The sequence below is a fragment of the Sus scrofa genome, chromosome 5 (assembly GCF_000003025.6).
Source record: "Sus scrofa isolate TJ Tabasco breed Duroc chromosome 5, Sscrofa11.1, whole genome shotgun sequence".
Lineage (NCBI taxonomy): Eukaryota > Metazoa > Chordata > Mammalia > Artiodactyla > Suidae > Sus > Sus scrofa.
Window position 1 is genome coordinate 10,593,900 of NC_010447.5, and position 16,137 is coordinate 10,610,036.

The 16,137-nt window shown below is 56.4% G+C and overlaps 1 protein-coding gene across 1 annotated transcript; it reads left to right on the forward strand.

Annotated features, from left to right (window-relative positions):
* Window positions 7,970–12,987, forward strand: C1QTNF6 (C1q and TNF related 6). Its single transcript, NM_001142830.1, is given in 3 exon segments — window positions 7,970–8,041; window positions 10,729–10,987; window positions 12,270–12,987. Coding segments are annotated over 2 exon segments (801 nt in total). The 5' UTR covers window positions 7,970–8,041; window positions 10,729–10,734; the 3' UTR covers window positions 12,818–12,987.

Genomic DNA, 16,137 nt, shown 5'->3' on the forward strand with positions numbered 1-16,137 from the left:
GGAACCTCCATATGCCGCAGGGGCAGCCCTTAAAAGACAAAAAAGTAGTTAAGATGACAGCACCATAGAGTAGGGCGGGTCTCTATTCCAATATGACTGGTGTTTTTAAGAAAAGGGAAGCTTTTGGAGTTCCCGTCGTGGCTCAGCGGTTAACGAATCTGACTAGCATCCATGAGGACGCAGGTTCGATCCCTGGCATCACTCAGTGGGTTAAGGATCTGGCGCTGCCCTGAGCTGTGGTGTAGGTCGCAGAGGTGGCTCGGATCCCGCATTGCCGTGGCTGTGGTGTAGGCCAGCGGCTACAGCTCCAATTCGACCCCTAGCCTGGGAACCTCCATATGCCGTAGGAGTGGTCCTAAAAAAAGAGACAAAAAAAAAAAAAAAAAAAAAAAAGAAAGAAAGAAAGAAAGAAAAGGGAAGATTTGGACACAGACACGAGCACAGGGAAAACGCTGGGGTGATGCTTCCACAAACCAAGGAATGCCCAAGGTTGCCAGCAAACCACCAGATCCTGGGAGGAGCCTTGGAACAGGTCCTGCCTCACAGCCCTCAGAAGGAAGCGACCCTGCCTGACACTTGATCTTGGACTCCCAGCCTCCAAAACTAAGAGAAAATAGAGTTTTGTATTTAAAGCCCCTTGCTGGTGGCACTTTGTTCCTGCAGCCTGAAAAAAGGCATTGGATTCTCCCCTGCAAAAAGGAGCCAACAGCCCCTGCTCTCCTGGGTCTCCTAAGGAACTTGGACTTATTCATTTTTGCATTTAATAAGTGTTTATTGAACAGCTGCCAACTGCAAAAAGCTGAAGCAGAGAAGTGCAAGGCCTGTCTTTCGGGGTGAAAATGAAGTTGCATGGAAGATAAGATAGGCAGAGGTGGTTTTGAAGCCTCTAGAATCTGGAAACTGCTGGTTTTGAATCCTGGCTCATCCATTCACTGGCTGTTTGACCTTGAGCCAATGAATTCATGTTTCTGTGCCTCAGCCTCCACGTCCCTGAGATGAGAATGAGAGATGTCTATTGTGAAGAGGTTGAAATGGGTTGATATTTATGAGCCATTTAGAACAGTGCATTGAGCTGTTATGTGTTAAATACATGTGAGACGTGCTTTAACAGAAGCAAGCATCCATCCACGGGCGGGGAAGGGGTGGACGTTTCCTCAGGAGGGGTTAGAGGCAGGAGGAGGAACAAGAGGGAACAGGAGTTTGTGGCCCGGGAGCAGGTGCCAGAGATGATCAAGGTACCAAGAGCAGCTCTGATACCCATTTTACAGCTGAAGACAGTGAGACCTGGGATGGTCACGTGATCTTCCCCGGATCACAGCCCCAGAGGGAAGACCAGGAGCCCCGTTTTCCTGGACCCCCAGTCCCGGTGTCTGTAGTTTTTAGAAACTACCAGAATGAGAGCCAAGGTGGCAGGAGTGATGCTGGGAGTGAAAAGAGCTCGAAGCCATGGCTGCCAGCTCCCTGGCGGCCACTGGCGGTGACAGACGATGCCTTCGGGCAAGACTCAGCAGGCAGGAGGGGCAGCCCAGATCAGTGTCTGGACTGAGGGGACAGTGACGTCATCATCACGCAGATGGGCAACAAGACGGACCTGGCCGACAAGAGGCAAATAGCCACAGAGGAGGAGAAGCGGCTCGCCAGAGAACTGCTCGTGGAGACCAGCGCCAAGGCCGGCTATAAGGCCGGCTACAACATAAAGCAGCTCTTCCGAAGTGTAGCTCTGCCTGGAATGGAAGATGTCCCAGGGAAAGCAGAGAAGGACTGAGCGACATCAGGCTGGGCAAACCCCAGGAGCCCCCGGCCGTCAAGGGCCACCGCTTCTGCTAATGCAGCCTGACCATCGGCTTCCCGTGACATTACTTGCTTGTTGTGACCTTGGTTGCCTCCTAGGGGCCCAGCCACCCTCCAGCGAGCCCTGCAGCCTCACCCAGGCCTTCCTGGAAGTAGCCTGTCATTCACAGAGGGGTGACACAGTGACACATTCACACACACGTGCGCCTAGAGGGCAAGGCCAGCCTTGCTTTTTCGAAGGCTCAAGGAACGTGCCTGGGGCCACACCTGGCTTCCTTCAGGGTCCCAGAAGCCTCTGGTCCTGGGTCACATACCCCAGGGACACAGCCTGTTGACAGCCTGCCCTCTATGGCCATCTGGTTAATAGATGAGGAAAACCAGACCCGCAGGAGTACAGGGCCTCTCACTCCCGCTCTCTGCTCCAATGACCAGGCAGTATGTCAATATTTGCACAGGGAAGGCTGGCCCTGATGTGCTTGGTCAATGTGCCCAGAGCCAGCTTGGTTTTGTCGTCTGTAAGAGGAGTTGTCTCTGTGCTCTGGTGTAGGCCTTCCACCCGCTCATCAGACAGGTTGGCCCATCCTCCTCTCTGACCGTAATAAATGGCAGCAATTATGGGGAGAACAAAGCCAGCACACAATGCCCACAGACGTGGGCGGCAGTGGCGGGTGAACTCTCCGCCACACCGCCCATTTCAAACTCCACAGCCACCATTTATTAGCACTCGGTGCCTTTCGGAGCAGACTCGAAACCTCTTGGTGCCTCAGTTTCCTCATCCATAAAATGGGCTCCGTAGCCTCATCTCGCAGGACGGCGGCATTCCGGCCTAGGCCAGTGCTGTGCTCTGTATCCGGCAGGGGGCGCCGCGGGATATTGCCCTCTCCTTTCGGAGCGCCACTCGGCCGGACTCGGCTTTATTCGGCTCCACTCGGATCCAGTCGGTCAGACCCGACTAAGATCGGCCGGACACGCTGGGCTCGGCCGGACTCGGTTCTACTCGACTGTCCTCGGCCGGACTCGGCTCTGGTCAACCAAGTTCGGCCTCGCTCGGTTCTGCTCGGCTCGGCGGGGCGCTGGACGCGCCAAGGCCCCGCCCCCTCGCCGCAGCCGCTGCTCCCGCCCCGGCCCGCGCACGGCTTCCCGGAGAGCGGCCGGGAGGCGGGAGCAGGGCCGTCCCCTCCGCCCCCCATGCTGGCTGGTTTCCCGGCGGCGGCGAGGGCCAGTCTGGCGCCCACAGTGGCCGCGGCTGGCGGCAGTCTCTCCCCAGGGCTTGAGGCTGAAGAGGGTGGGGATGAAGGGGCTTCACTTAAGGGTGGAGAGCGCTCCCCTTAGTGTTGCCAAGAGAAGCGAGGAGGCGCTGGCGACCTTAGCCACCCCATCATCATCTGGCTCTGCCACTAGTGGCCGCGGGGAGGGGGGCCCGTTGCTGCATCTGTTTCCCTGTAACAAGAGGGTCCTCGTCAGGGTCCAGCGGGACTGGGATGGCGCTGGCTCTTTCCCCCTCTGAGACTCCTGAGGATTCACTTCCCCCTTCTGCAAAATGGGATGAAACTTGTCCAATTCGGAATAACACTCGTTAGGAACAGACCTGGGTTGCTGAAAGCCCAGGGTGGAGAAATTGAGTCCAGAGAGCGAAGTTGACCCAGGATCACCCAGCTTGTCGAAGGAGGGGCTACGCAGAACCGGGAAGCGCGAGTGAGCGAGCTGCTTGGGAGGGAGAGGGTCCTGTCGGACCCTCGGCCAACTTTGCAGGGAGTGGGGTTTGGAGGAAGGAGTGAGGGAATGAGCGCCCCAGCCAGGCCCTAGAGCGTCTCAGTGGGCCCTTCCTCTTCCCCCCTCCCTTCCCTCCCCACTAGCTCCCTAAGAAGAGGACGGATGGGGAGCGTCACAAGCCCTAGGTGGCGAGGGGTAGGTGACTCTCCCCACTAGGTGGCGCTCACGGTTTCCTTTGTGTAGTTTCTTCATTGCTGTCAATTAGATCTGTGACTTGCCATGCACCTCTTGCATAGTCGCCGCCAGGAAGCGTGCTTTCTGTTCTATCACACTTTAGGACAGGCACACATTTTATGTATATTTTTTAACTGCATGAAGTGCTCTTGGCGCTTTGTAAGCACTGACTACATGTCATTATTTTCATACCGTCTTCCCAACCCTGGGCTGGAAGGTGGATGTGCCTAGGAGCTTAGTTCTGAGAATCAGTGAGTCTCTGCCTCATCTTCCTCAACCGTGTGCGTCAGGAGAATGGGCTCGTGCCCTCACCGTATTCAGGGTTTAACCAGGGAGAAGCTCTGGGTGGCGACCAGTATAGAGTAGCCTCATTGCATATTCCACCAGGCTGCCCGGATGATTTTGTCCTCGTAGCCCCCTGGCCCAGGGTCACCAAGGCTCAGGGGTAGGGAGATATGCCCAAGGCCACACAACTAGAAGGTCGTGGAGCTGAGATATACCCCAGTTTTATCTGCCCCAGGGCTGGGGCTCTGTCTCTGAGCTACCTGGCTGGCCTGCTGGGGACATCCTCAGAATGGCTGCTGCATCAGTGGCGGAGTTTTTGACATGGTGAAAGAGTGGGAGGGAAAGTATTAAAGGACTGTGTAATAGCCCCGAGGCCTGCTCTGTGGTCCGCCCTGCCCCTAGCCAGTTGCCTTGGACCCAGGGGTCAAGAGACCCTTTTCTGGGACATTGGCATGGCTGGGAGTCAAAGGACCTGGCCCTAGAACCTGATGAGAGTCAGGTGCTTTTCCAGACCTCAGCCTCCCTACCTATTAAAAGAGAGGAGCTCCCTTTTATGCAGAGGGGCTATGGAGTGTGGCAGGAAGCACACAATAGGCCCTGGATCAAACCCTTCCTGAATCCCCACCCTGCTTCTCCCCACCCCCTCTCCCCTCCCCCTCCATCTTCCCTTCCTTCCCTTTTTCCTCAGTTGCTGGGCTTTCTGAGCCAGATCGCTCAGAGACAGCCAGGAGCAATGGCCCCTTCCATGCTGCTGACTCAGCCCTATTCCCTCTGGTGACAGCAGTGAGGGGAGGGCGGGGAGGGTGACTGCCCTCGCCTCCCTCCGTCTGCAGCTCTGGCTCTATGCCCTGGCAATGCTGCCTGGGGCAGGGCCACATAGAGGGCACAGCCAGTGTGGACCTGACATTTTCCCAGCATTCCATAGTCCTTCTGTGTGCTCTCCTTGGACCCCTAAATAGGCCTGGGGGGAGGGGCTCCAAGTGGGCTCGGGAGAGGTAAGCAGCACCAAGCTAGACGTTGGGAGAGGCTGGCTGTCATCCCAACCTGCACGGCCGAATGCCATGTGACCTTGAGCCAGAGCCCTGCCCGCCTTGGGTCGCAGTGTCCCTGCCGCACAGGTTAAGGATTCGGGTTAGATCATCTCTGAGGCTCCTTCCAGGTCTGGATATTTTGGCCTGTGATTATCCCCCCAAGTAACAGGAAAACAAGCTCAGAGGCAAGGGCTGGGCAAGCCCACACAGGGAGGGCTGTTCCACCCTCCATACGTGGCCCAGCTGGGAGGGGGGACTGGGGTTTAGCGCCTCCAACCCCAAACTTTAATAAATCCCTCCACCCTCCCGAGGTCACTGCATGTTGCCGAAACTTGGCCTCTGTCCACTGGTGCCAAAGAGAAATGTGGAGGCAGAGTTTTGGGTGAAGGAGAAAAAGATTTTATTGTGTTGCCAGGCAAAGGGGGCCACAGCAGACTAAGGCCTCAAAGACTGTGGCCTCGGTTGGGAAGAATTGCGGGGAGTTTTGTAGTAAAAACGGGGAACATGGGGTTTCAGATAGGGATCAGGACTGGGGCAACATGCATCCTTCTTTCTTTGGGGGACTCTTAGTCATCAGAGCTGGTGTCAGGCGATCCTGGCCCGGTCATGATGGTGGTCTGGGTTACTGCCTAAAATGATGATGCTTGCGAGAAGGGCATATGGGTCAGAGATTAGAACAAACCAGGGAAGTTCCTGAAAAACTTCATGTGCTAATAATTGTTAACTCACAGGCAATTGTGCTTGGGGTGCCTAATCTTCAGCTTATGGGTGATTGTGTTTAGGGTGCAATTCAGCCAGGGAGAAGCCCAGGGAAGGACTCTAAGGTGTTCAATTTTGTTTGTTTCCGTTTTGCTTTTTAGGGCTGCACCTGCAGCATATGGAGGTTCCCAGGCTAGGGGCTGAATCAGAGCTACAGCTGCCGGCTGATGCCACAGCCACAATGCGGGATCTGAGACATATCTGCAACCCACACCACAGCTCACAGCAATACTGGATCCTTAACCCTCTCAGCGAGGCCAGGGATCGAACCCGCAACCTCATGGTTCCTAGTCAGATTCGTTTCCGCTGCCCCACGGTGGGAACTCCTAAGCTGTTCCATTTTAAGGTATTTATTTCTAGAGAGTTCCCATCGTGGCTCAGTGGTAACGAACCCAACTAGTATCGCAGGTTCAATCCCTGGCTTCGCTCAGTGGGTTAAGGATCCAGCATTGCTGTGGCTGTGGTGTAGCACAGCAGCTGCATCTCCAATTCAACCCCTAGCCTGGGAACTTCCATATGCTGTGGGTGTGGCCCTAAAAAGACCAAAAATGAATAAATGAATAAATAAAGAATAAAGTATTCATTTTTAAAAGAAGCATAAGGAAGATAACTTTTAGGTGTATGCGATGCCTACATCATTATGTGCAGCCCTTGAGAGGGACCCAGGACCCTCCCCTGTCTCTGCACCCCTTCCTTCCCTGCTCAGCAGCTGTCTGAACCTGCCCCTTGGCCCTCAGGGAAGGTCACAGAGGCTGAAGGAGGCCCATTTCCTAAAAACAAAAAATGGGGGACCCAGAAAGGCTGTTGTATCCAGGAGCCCCACAGGGCCCTGCTCAGTTAGCTGTACTCCTGTGGCCCCCAAAGGTGAGAATGTCACCACTTCCCTCTGCCCAGGGGACAGACCCCCAACTGTAACCTTTGCCCACAGCTGTGCCCAGCTGTGCCATCATGGGAACTCCAGTGGGACAGAGAACATGGAACAGGATTGTGGTGCCTCTTCCCTAACTGTGTGACCCTGGGCAGGTCACATCAGCTCCCGCCACTAGCTCCCTTACCCCCGAGGCTGGGGTTAGAAGAGTAGAAATGCTGGATATCAGTACCCTCGGGGGTCCCGAAAGCCCCTGCAAAGATGAAGGCTGGCCCGGGCAGGGAGCTCAGCAAATATAGAATGAGAGGGGGCTGGAGGGTGAGGGGCGTTTGGGACAGTCTTTGCACAGGGGTCTCTGACCCCAGGGAACCAGGGCTGCAGCCTTTGCTAAATTACCTGCAGCCTAAAGAAGCTGAGGCAGGACCTCTCCTGGGGCCCAGGGGCTTTCTGTACAGGCTGCCCTCCTGTGAACTTCTCAGGGTGGCATTTCCAAGGGAGATTGGCTCTGGAAAACCAGGAAGATGGACAATCACGGCAACATTCCAGGCAGAGGAGGAGGACATTTGTGTCCATAGGGGGTAGGGGGATTGACCTGGCTGCCACCCTCCCCAGATACCCGAGGAGGTGATACCCACACTCAGTGAACATGTATTCAGCAAACCCTCCCTGGAGACTGGTGTGGATGGGGCTGGGAGTGGAGTTTTACAGACGCCTAGGGGCTGCGGGCAGGGGAGGGACTGGCCCGTGGGGCCAGTGCCAGGATTCCAAGCTGAGGCCACTGGGTTGGTGCCCGTGCCCTCTCCGCGGGGCCTCCTGCCTCGGTGACTCAGAACTGATGAGCTCTTCAGCTAAGGCCGGAGCCCCGCAGCATCCAGCATTGGGTTTCCAGCACTGCTCCTCCTTCCTGAGCAACTTTTGGGGCTCCTGCTCTTCCCCTACCCCGGTCTCAATTTCCTCAGATTTCCCAGCTCTGCACAGCGGGGGGGGGCCTTACACCCCTTCCTGCTGGGACCTCACTGGGTCTCTGAATTCAACAAGAACCTCTTGGACTGCCGCAGGGTTAAGCAAAGGAAATCCAGGGCTCCCTTTATCTCTGCAGAACCCAGAGGCTGGAGGGGAGGGAGCAGGGAGGAGGGAGGTGGGAAAAGCCAGCTCAGCCCGCTCCCTCCGCCCGCCCGCCCACCCGCCCTGCCTCCCTCCGCTCTGCCTCCCTCCCTCCTCGGCCAGCCAGCCAGCCAGCCGGCCGGCCCTGGGGGTCTGCGCCAGCAACAAGTTATTATCGCAGACATGGACCAAGGAACCAGAGGCCGCCCAGAAGCCCGCGGTCCATGAGCTGCAGTTCAAGGCTGCAGGACACTGGGTGAGTGATGGGAGGGCCTGCGCTTCCTCCAGCAGGGCCGAGGGGTTTGGGGTCAGAGCCTGGAATTCCTCTCTTTTCTCCTCTCTTCCTGGACACACATCCTTAGCGGCACTGCTTTCTCTCTCTGACCCCTGCCAGCCCCTGCTAGGCTCTCCCCACCCCATTCCCTCCTGTGACCGGAGACAGGGCTGCCCTCTGCGGTACCCGGCTTGTGCCCACCGCAGCCTGGACATGCACCCACTCAGCTCAGCAAGACTGCAAAGAGGGAGACCCCCAAATCCTCCCCCCCGGCCCCCGCCACCTTGGCATGGTCCCATCACACTTGATCCCAGCCTGCCAGCATCCCGGGACCCGGACTGGAGGACTGGACCGGAGCCAATCAATGACTGATTGTGGTTATTGCTACTTTTGTTAAAGGCTACTTTGCTTCCTGCTTCCTGCCTCTCCCCCTTCCCCCACCCCAGGTCACAGTTCTGTGTCACAGATCTTTTGAGTCCCCAGCTGGCTGGGCCAACAAAAATGTCCCCAAACCATGCCAGTCCTGTGGGAGAAATTCCCCTCTTCCTGTCCCATGTCCCTGGGAAGAGGTCATGGTGGGCAGTGGAGAAAGGAACTGACTTTTTACTAAGATTCTTTTACAAGCCAGGCACTTTCCCCGCAGTTAAATCCTCCCAAACAACCTGGTTGGGAGAGAAAGTTGTTTCCTCCTTGTAAATGTCATGGAGCAGGAAGCTCAGAGAGGTTAAGCCACTAGCCCTAGGTCACACAGCTTGTAAACTCTTCTGGGGATCTCAGATCTGACTCTCAAGGCTTACCTTTTCCTATGAGTTCATGTCTATGGCCAGAAAAAAAAAAAAAAAAAAAAGAGGGGATTTTGCGCTTCTCAAAACCGTTTGGGGACTTCCCATCATGGCTCAGCGGAAATGAATCTGACACGTATCCTTGAGGACCCAGGTTCGATCCCTGGTCTTGCTCCGCGGGTTAAGGATCTGGCATGGCCGTGAGCTGGGGTGTAGGTCACAGATGAGTCTCGGATCTGGCGTTCCTGTGGCTGTGGTATAGGCTAGTGGCTACAGCTCTGATTCGACCCCTGGTCTGGGAAGCTCCACGTGCTCGGCCATGGGTGCTAAAACAAACAAACAAACAAAGCATCACACAAACCATTGGGATGTGTAATTTACAAATAAAAGATAAGGGCGATCATCTCCAGCAGGATTGGACCTGGCTTGTGGAGCAGAATCAGAAAGCCAGATGGGGGTGGGGTAGCAGAGGCAGGGGCAGAGGGGAGCTTGGGAAGTGTCACCTCCAGGAGAGGGGTGGTGGCTCCGGAGACTCCCTACCCACCCACCCCTCCCCATCTTGCCACTTCCCAGCCCCAGGGAGGGGGGAGGGGGGTGTTGAGGGGAGGGCTCCTGCCCCTTTAAAACCCAGCTCTTACTACAGTGCTCAGGTTAGGATAGAATGGTATTTAAAAAAAAAAAAATCTTCATTTTACCTTCTCTACACATATTAACCACAAAAAAATATTTTTGAATTGTACTAAATGTTAAAGGAGAACAGAAAGGAAATAAACAAAGAAAAATGCCAGAAGTGTAAAAACCAGTCTGGTTTCAAAAGCTGAGTTTCTGATCCTGCGATAACTAGGTGCCAGCCCTCAAAGACTGCCACCACCTCAAAGGCTCTCTGCCCCGCTTCCTGCCCACCCAGCCCTGGCCTGCCTCCAGTTGCTGCTGTCCAGGCTACTTCCTGTCCCCCTCCTGGAACTCTGAATCCCTTCTTTGCCAGGGCCAAAGACGGATCCTCACAAACTCTTGGACTTTCCCATACCTTTTGGATTTTCCAGACCTCCTGGGTCCTGCCCCTTAGTTTCAATTGACCACCTTGGCAGCTGATTGGCAGGTCTATGATGATTGACACAAGCATCTTCCAATGAATTCTCTCCTGCCCCTTCCCTGCCGGGCATCTTGGGTGAGGTTGAGTTGTTCAGGTTGTTGACTGTGCAAAGATGCTGAGCGAGGAGGTGGGCTGACATCAGCTATGCACCTTCAGTGTTGCATTCCTGCAGGGACTTCTTTTATCTTCCTTTCTAATACGTCTGTCCCAAGGGGTGCCCTCTTCAGCTTTGCACTGCAATGATGGTGGAGTCCATGGCAAGAAAACAAGCCAGAAGGAAATGGGAAAAGCATTTCTTTGTCTCGATGGCCAAGACCCATGGGCAGCCAGGCACCTTACTCAGCCACCCCAGCAGAGGCCTCCTGGGACCGTCATTTTCAGAGGGGGTCCACCTTTGTGGGCCCGGGTTCCAGGAGCCTCAGCCTCCAGGCCCTGCACTACTGCAGGTCTCTTCGTGACCTTGAGGACTCGCTAGCTTTGTCACAAACCCCTGGATTTCCCTGTTCCTTTTGAACGAGACACCTCAGTCTTCTCATCTGTTAAGTGGGAGCACTCGTGCTTGATCCTGAGTTAGAATAGGAACGCACTTGCTGCAGGTGGCAGCGGGGTCCAGGCCACGCAGCAGCAGAGTATAGATGTTCCTCAGTGTTCTCATCTGTTAAATGGGGGCATTCAGACCCCCTTCTCGAGCCCTGGCAGGAACGTACTTGCTGCAGGCGGCGGGTCCTTGCTGCACGTCCGCAGAATGGAGATGGTAAGTTAAGTATATTTCTGTCCCTCCTTCCCTGCTCCAGGTCACCATGGGGAGAGCTGCCCTGGGCCTTCTCTGGGCAGTGCTCCTGTTCCCTGTCTCCACATCTGGAATCCCCACTGAGGAGCCCACGCCTGGGGAAGCCGTGGCCTCCAGGTCCTCCAGGCACTGTCGACGATGCTGTGACCCCCAGGACCCCCTGGTCCTTGCTGATGCCCCCGAGGTATCCTCGGCCTCTCCGTCTGCCCTGCCCTATGTGCTGCCTGAGGTCAGGCCCTACGTTAACATCACCATCCTAAAGGGTGAGGACCCGCACGGGGCTCAGACTGGGCTGGGCCGGGTCCCCGATGGGGTGGGTGTGGGCATCTCTTCCTGGGCCTGCGGGAGGGGAGGTGGAAGGAGCAGGAGAGACCAGGACAGGAAACTGTCCCAGACACTCTCCCACACTTACAGAGGACCTACTGTGTGCCAGGACTGTGTGAATTCTGGGATGGAGTGTGTACAAACCAGACTTAGAGGCCACCACTGCGGAGCTTCTGTTCTAGTGAGGGAGGCAGATAATGAAGAGTAAACATATAAATGCTATGAGGTGGAAAGGTGGGGCAGGGTAAGGGGGCATCGGGCATGCAGGGTGGGGCAGGGCAGGTTGCATGTTAAGTAGAGCGGTCGGTGTAGGTCTCGCTGAGAAGGTGCGGGGGGGAGCCACATGGATATCAGGGGAAGAGCAGTCTAGGCAGAGCGAACAGCAGGTGCAAAGGCCCTGGGGTAGGAGTGGACCTGGTGTTTTTAAGGAATGGGAGACCAGGGGAGGAGCCGAGTTTGGAGACAAAGCAGGGGCCAGATCAGACTTGGGCTTCTCCCCTGATGAGATGAGGAATAGGGGAGGGTTTGAACAGAGGAGGGACCTGACCCAGCTTAAGTTTCAAATGAATCCCTCTAGTTTCTCATGAAGCGTAGAGGGCAGGGTGGAAACAGGGAGAGCTGTGGGGGCCACTAGGGCTGTCCAGGTGAGAGCTGGCTCCCTGTCCTCTAAAACCAGACCTGAAGGAAGCCACTTCTGCTGCTGGTGGCTGTGGACGGCTGGTCCCGGGGCCAGGCCCTTGACGTCCTTAACCTCCATCATTGCTCACGACTACCTTGTGCGCTCGCGTAGTTGTCAGGGCTCTCTGGCTTCTGAATCCTGATGCTTCTGCCCAGGTGACTCGTTCTCTGGGTCAGAAACACCAGGTGCATCTTGCCATGCCCACGTCCCTCTAGAGTCCCCCTGGGTTCAAAGACTTGTGCCCGCCATACACCCATTTTACTTGGAGACAGACCACAGCTGGAGTCCTGCCTCCCCTGCCCCTGAGCTGTGGGACCCCGAGTGGGTCCCTTTGCCTGTCTGTGAGTGGAGGTGGACATGGTGTCTCCCTTAGAAGGGCATTCCAGGTGGTGATGGCTGGTATGCAGCAGGTGCTCAGTAAGGGCTGGTTCCTCTGGCCTACCTTCTCTGGGCAGTGGCAGAGCCTTCGGCAAACACACTTCGGAGCCCCCTCGGGGCAGACCTGGGCACCCGCCCTGACTCTTTCATTCTTGCCCCCGCAGGTGACAAAGGGGACCGAGGCCTGCTGGGCACACCCGGGAAGCTGGGCAGGGAGGGACCCCGGGGGGAACGCGGCCCCCAGGGCACCAAAGGTGCCAAGGGGCAGGCGGGCAGCCCTGGCAGCCCATGCCAGATGCGCTTCTCGGCCTTCTCCGTGGGCCGCAAGACGGCCCTGCACAGTAGCGAGGGTTTCCAGCCGCTGCTCTTCGACACGGTCTTCGTGAACCCGGACGGGCACTTCGACCTGGCTGCCGGCCACTTCGTCGCCCCCCTGCGTGGCCTCTACTTCTTCAGCCTCAACGTGCACAGCTGGAACTTCAAGGAGACCTACGTGCATGTCGTGCACAACGACAAGGCGGCCGTCATCCTGTACGCGCAGCCCAGCGACCGCAGCATCATGCAGAGCCAGAGCGTGATGCTGGCCCTGGCCCCCGGGGACCGCGTCTGGGCGCGGCTCTTCAAACGCGAGCGTGAGAACGCTGTCTACAGCGATGACATTGACACCTACATCACCTTCAGCGGCCACCTCATCAAGCCCGAGGATGATTAGTGCTTCCGGGGGCGCAGCTCTGATGTGCGATGGCCATGGGCAGGTCTGTCCCCTGCGGGGCCTCAGTTTGCCTGTCTGTAAAGTGGGCCCTGGGCCCTGGCATTCTGGGCAGACTTCCTTCGCTTTCCTTTCCTCCGTCATCCCTCCCAGGCTCTCTGTTTCTGCCTCTCTCCTCTCTTGGACGTATTTCAAGAAACCTCCCTAATCTAAATCTTCTAGAATTTTCCCGGACTTTAGGCCAGCCCTTCTCAAACTTGAACGTGCCTACGAATCACCCAGGGATTGTGCTAAAATGCAGATTCAGATTCAGCATGTGTGGAGTGGGCCCAGGATTCTGCATTTCTTTATTTTTATTTTTTGCTTTTCAGGCATATGGAGGTTCCTGGGCTAGGGTTCGAGTGAGAGCTGTAGCTGCCGGCCTATGCCACAGCCACAGCCACAGCAACACAGGATCTGAGCCACATCTGCAATCTATACCACAGCTCAAGGCCACACCAGATCCTTGACCCACTGAGCAAGGCCAGGGATCGAACCTGTGTCCTCATGGATGCTAGTCAGATTCGTTAACTGCTGAGCCACCACAGGAACTCCAGGATTCTGCATTTCTGATACACTCCTGGGTGATGCTGGTGCTGTTGGTCAATGGACCTTACTTGAGGAACCCGGTTCTATCACTTTAGCAACATTCCAGTACTTTCTGAACATCCTGGAGTCTTCCATTCATTCTAGAATCTTCCCAACACCCTTCAATTCTCTCATCCTTTTAGGACATGCTCTCCTCTGGCTCTTGCCCCTTCTCCCTTCTCTCTCACTCTTGTCTGCACCCCCACTTGTGTAGCCACAGTTCATGTATTCATTCATCAAACACTCACTGAGCACTCACTCTGCACCAAGCGCCAGGGAGGCTGAGGTGAACCAGACAGAGGCCTTACCCTGGGCGAGCGCCTAGTCCAGCCAGGGCAGGGAGACCCAGAGGATTCTGAAACCAGACCTAGAGAAATGCATGGGGCTCTCATCACATAAATCTGTGTCCTGGGCGTTCAGACTCTGTAGCCCCTCATTACCCACCACTCCCCAAGGCTGGTGGGATAAGGTACCTGAGCTAGGGGGTGTCCTCTGCCTGTTTCTCTCTTTTCTGCCCAGTGCCCATCATTACAGCAAACCCAGAGGGGCCTTGGTCAGGGGGAAAGTACTGTGAGGATAAGGCCCTGGAGCTTGGGGGCATTTGGGGATAAGGGGTCCCCCAGGGAAGGGAGTCGAGGCCCTTAGCTCCCCACATGGGGGGGCGGATGGTAGCCTGCGAGGACTCCCACCCTCCTCAGTGCATCCCCCTACCCCCCGCCCCACACCCAGGCCGCTGTCAGGGCCATGCTCAGCCTGCTCTGCCAAAGGTGCCTGGGCCTCAGTTTTCCGTGGCTCCCGCCGGCCACTATCAGACACTGATGTCTGTCCCCAGGTGTCTGACCCCGCCTTGGCCTCTCTCTCCAGCCCGGTGCCCCCCGACCCCCAGGCTCTATTAAGGTGCTGAGGCCCTGGTGGGCAGCTCCTGCCCAGTGGAGACCCCTCTGGCCAGTTGCTGTCATTACAACCGCTGCTGCAATGAGCCAGAATGGAAGGTATTAGGCTTTGGACCCCTCAGCAGGTCTGGGGAACCAAAGCAGGCAATGTTCCATGTCTGGTGGGGGGACCCTCCTCTGAGCCACGATGCCAAGGGAGGCACTGGGAGAGGCTGAGGCCAAGCGAGGGACATCACGACTTCTGTCCCTTCCCCTCTCCCAGGGAAAGGGGACAGCTTTCCTCTCCCCGGACCCTAGGCGGCCTGAACCTCTCCCCAGAAGGGCGGCCTCCGCCCATTGGTGCTTATGCAGCCTCAGGGGCAGAGGTGGCCCTGGGGTGGTCTCTGGTGCTTACTCCTGGCCAAGGGACCCCTGGCTGTGTGGCTGTGTGACGGCAGCAGGGCCCCACCCAGCCCTAGGAAGGCTGGTGCTAAATGACCACCTCCCCAGCCCGACCTGGCCCCTGCCTGGCTTATCCAGTGTGATTAAAAGCTGTGTCTTCTTGGCAGTTCAGGCTGGTTCTTTCTTCTCTGTTTCCTCTGCCCACCTTGGGAGGGCAGCCGGTCCTGTTCTTCTGGGGCCCAAGTTCAAGGCTCCAGAGAGACCGAGGCAGCCCAGGGCCCCATTCCACATGCTCCCCGCCCACAAAGAAACCAGCCCCCTCGGTCACTCCCTGGTGACAGTGGGACCAGCTCAGAGTCTGCTGTGCAGTGCCCTGGCTGTGGCCTCAGGAAGGTCCCCGCATCTCTGAGCCTCAGTTTCCTTGTCTATAAAATGGGAATGACAATCACCTATCTCATGGGGTGGCCATAAAAAGAGAGCTGGCCTGGTGAGTGCTGCATTCATCCTTTGGACAACTCTTTTTCTTCTTCTTCTTCTTTTTTTTTTGGCTGCATCCTTGGTGTATGGAAGTTTCTGGGCCAGGGGTTGAAACTGAGCTGCAGCTGTGACCTACACCACAGCTAATGGCAACGCTGGATCCTCAACCCATTGGGCAAGGTCAGGGCTCGAACCCGCATCCTCATGGAGACAAAGTCAGGTCCTTAACCCACAGAGCCACAACGGGAACTCCAAGGACTACAACTCTTGAGCACCTACTGTGTGCTGGCTACCCCGCTAGGCTCAGAGACCGCAGTGGAAAACACCCGTGGACTTTATGTTCTTGTGAGACACTTGGACTTGCCCAAAAAGGGTACCCCTTACCTGGGGCTTCGGTCTTGTGTTTTGTGTGTGATGGTTACCAGAGAACCACTGGCTAGTTTCTGGAGGAAAATGCCCCGCACCCCAGCATCGGAGTCCTGGCAGGATCTGACTTTCTAAGCCGGCCTGATAGCTACTCACATAATGATATTTAAAGTAATCCGTGTCAGCTCCCCTTACCAGCCTGATGGGGTGTGCCCGCCCTGCCAGTTGCTGTGTTCCATCACACACATGGGGTACCACGGGGAAGAGCCCGCTGTAAAACCCCGACCGTAATTGCTCCAGGATTCACCTGAGCCTGCGGCCACCCAGGCAGAAAGAGACACAGTCTTATTTTCCTTAGAGCCCACCTGGCCCCTGAAAATGTTTCCCACCACACCCTACGCCTTAGGGCACCCGAGAAGCCCTAACAGGTCAGCAGATACACAGGGGAGTGATCCCACCGCATGATTTTGGCGCAAGCTCTGTTGAAGCATCACTGGCCTAACCAGCACCCCCGTTTGCACTCTGGTGGTAAAGGTTACACCCAGTGCCAGGCGGGAGGCTTTGGTCATAGGTTTGCTG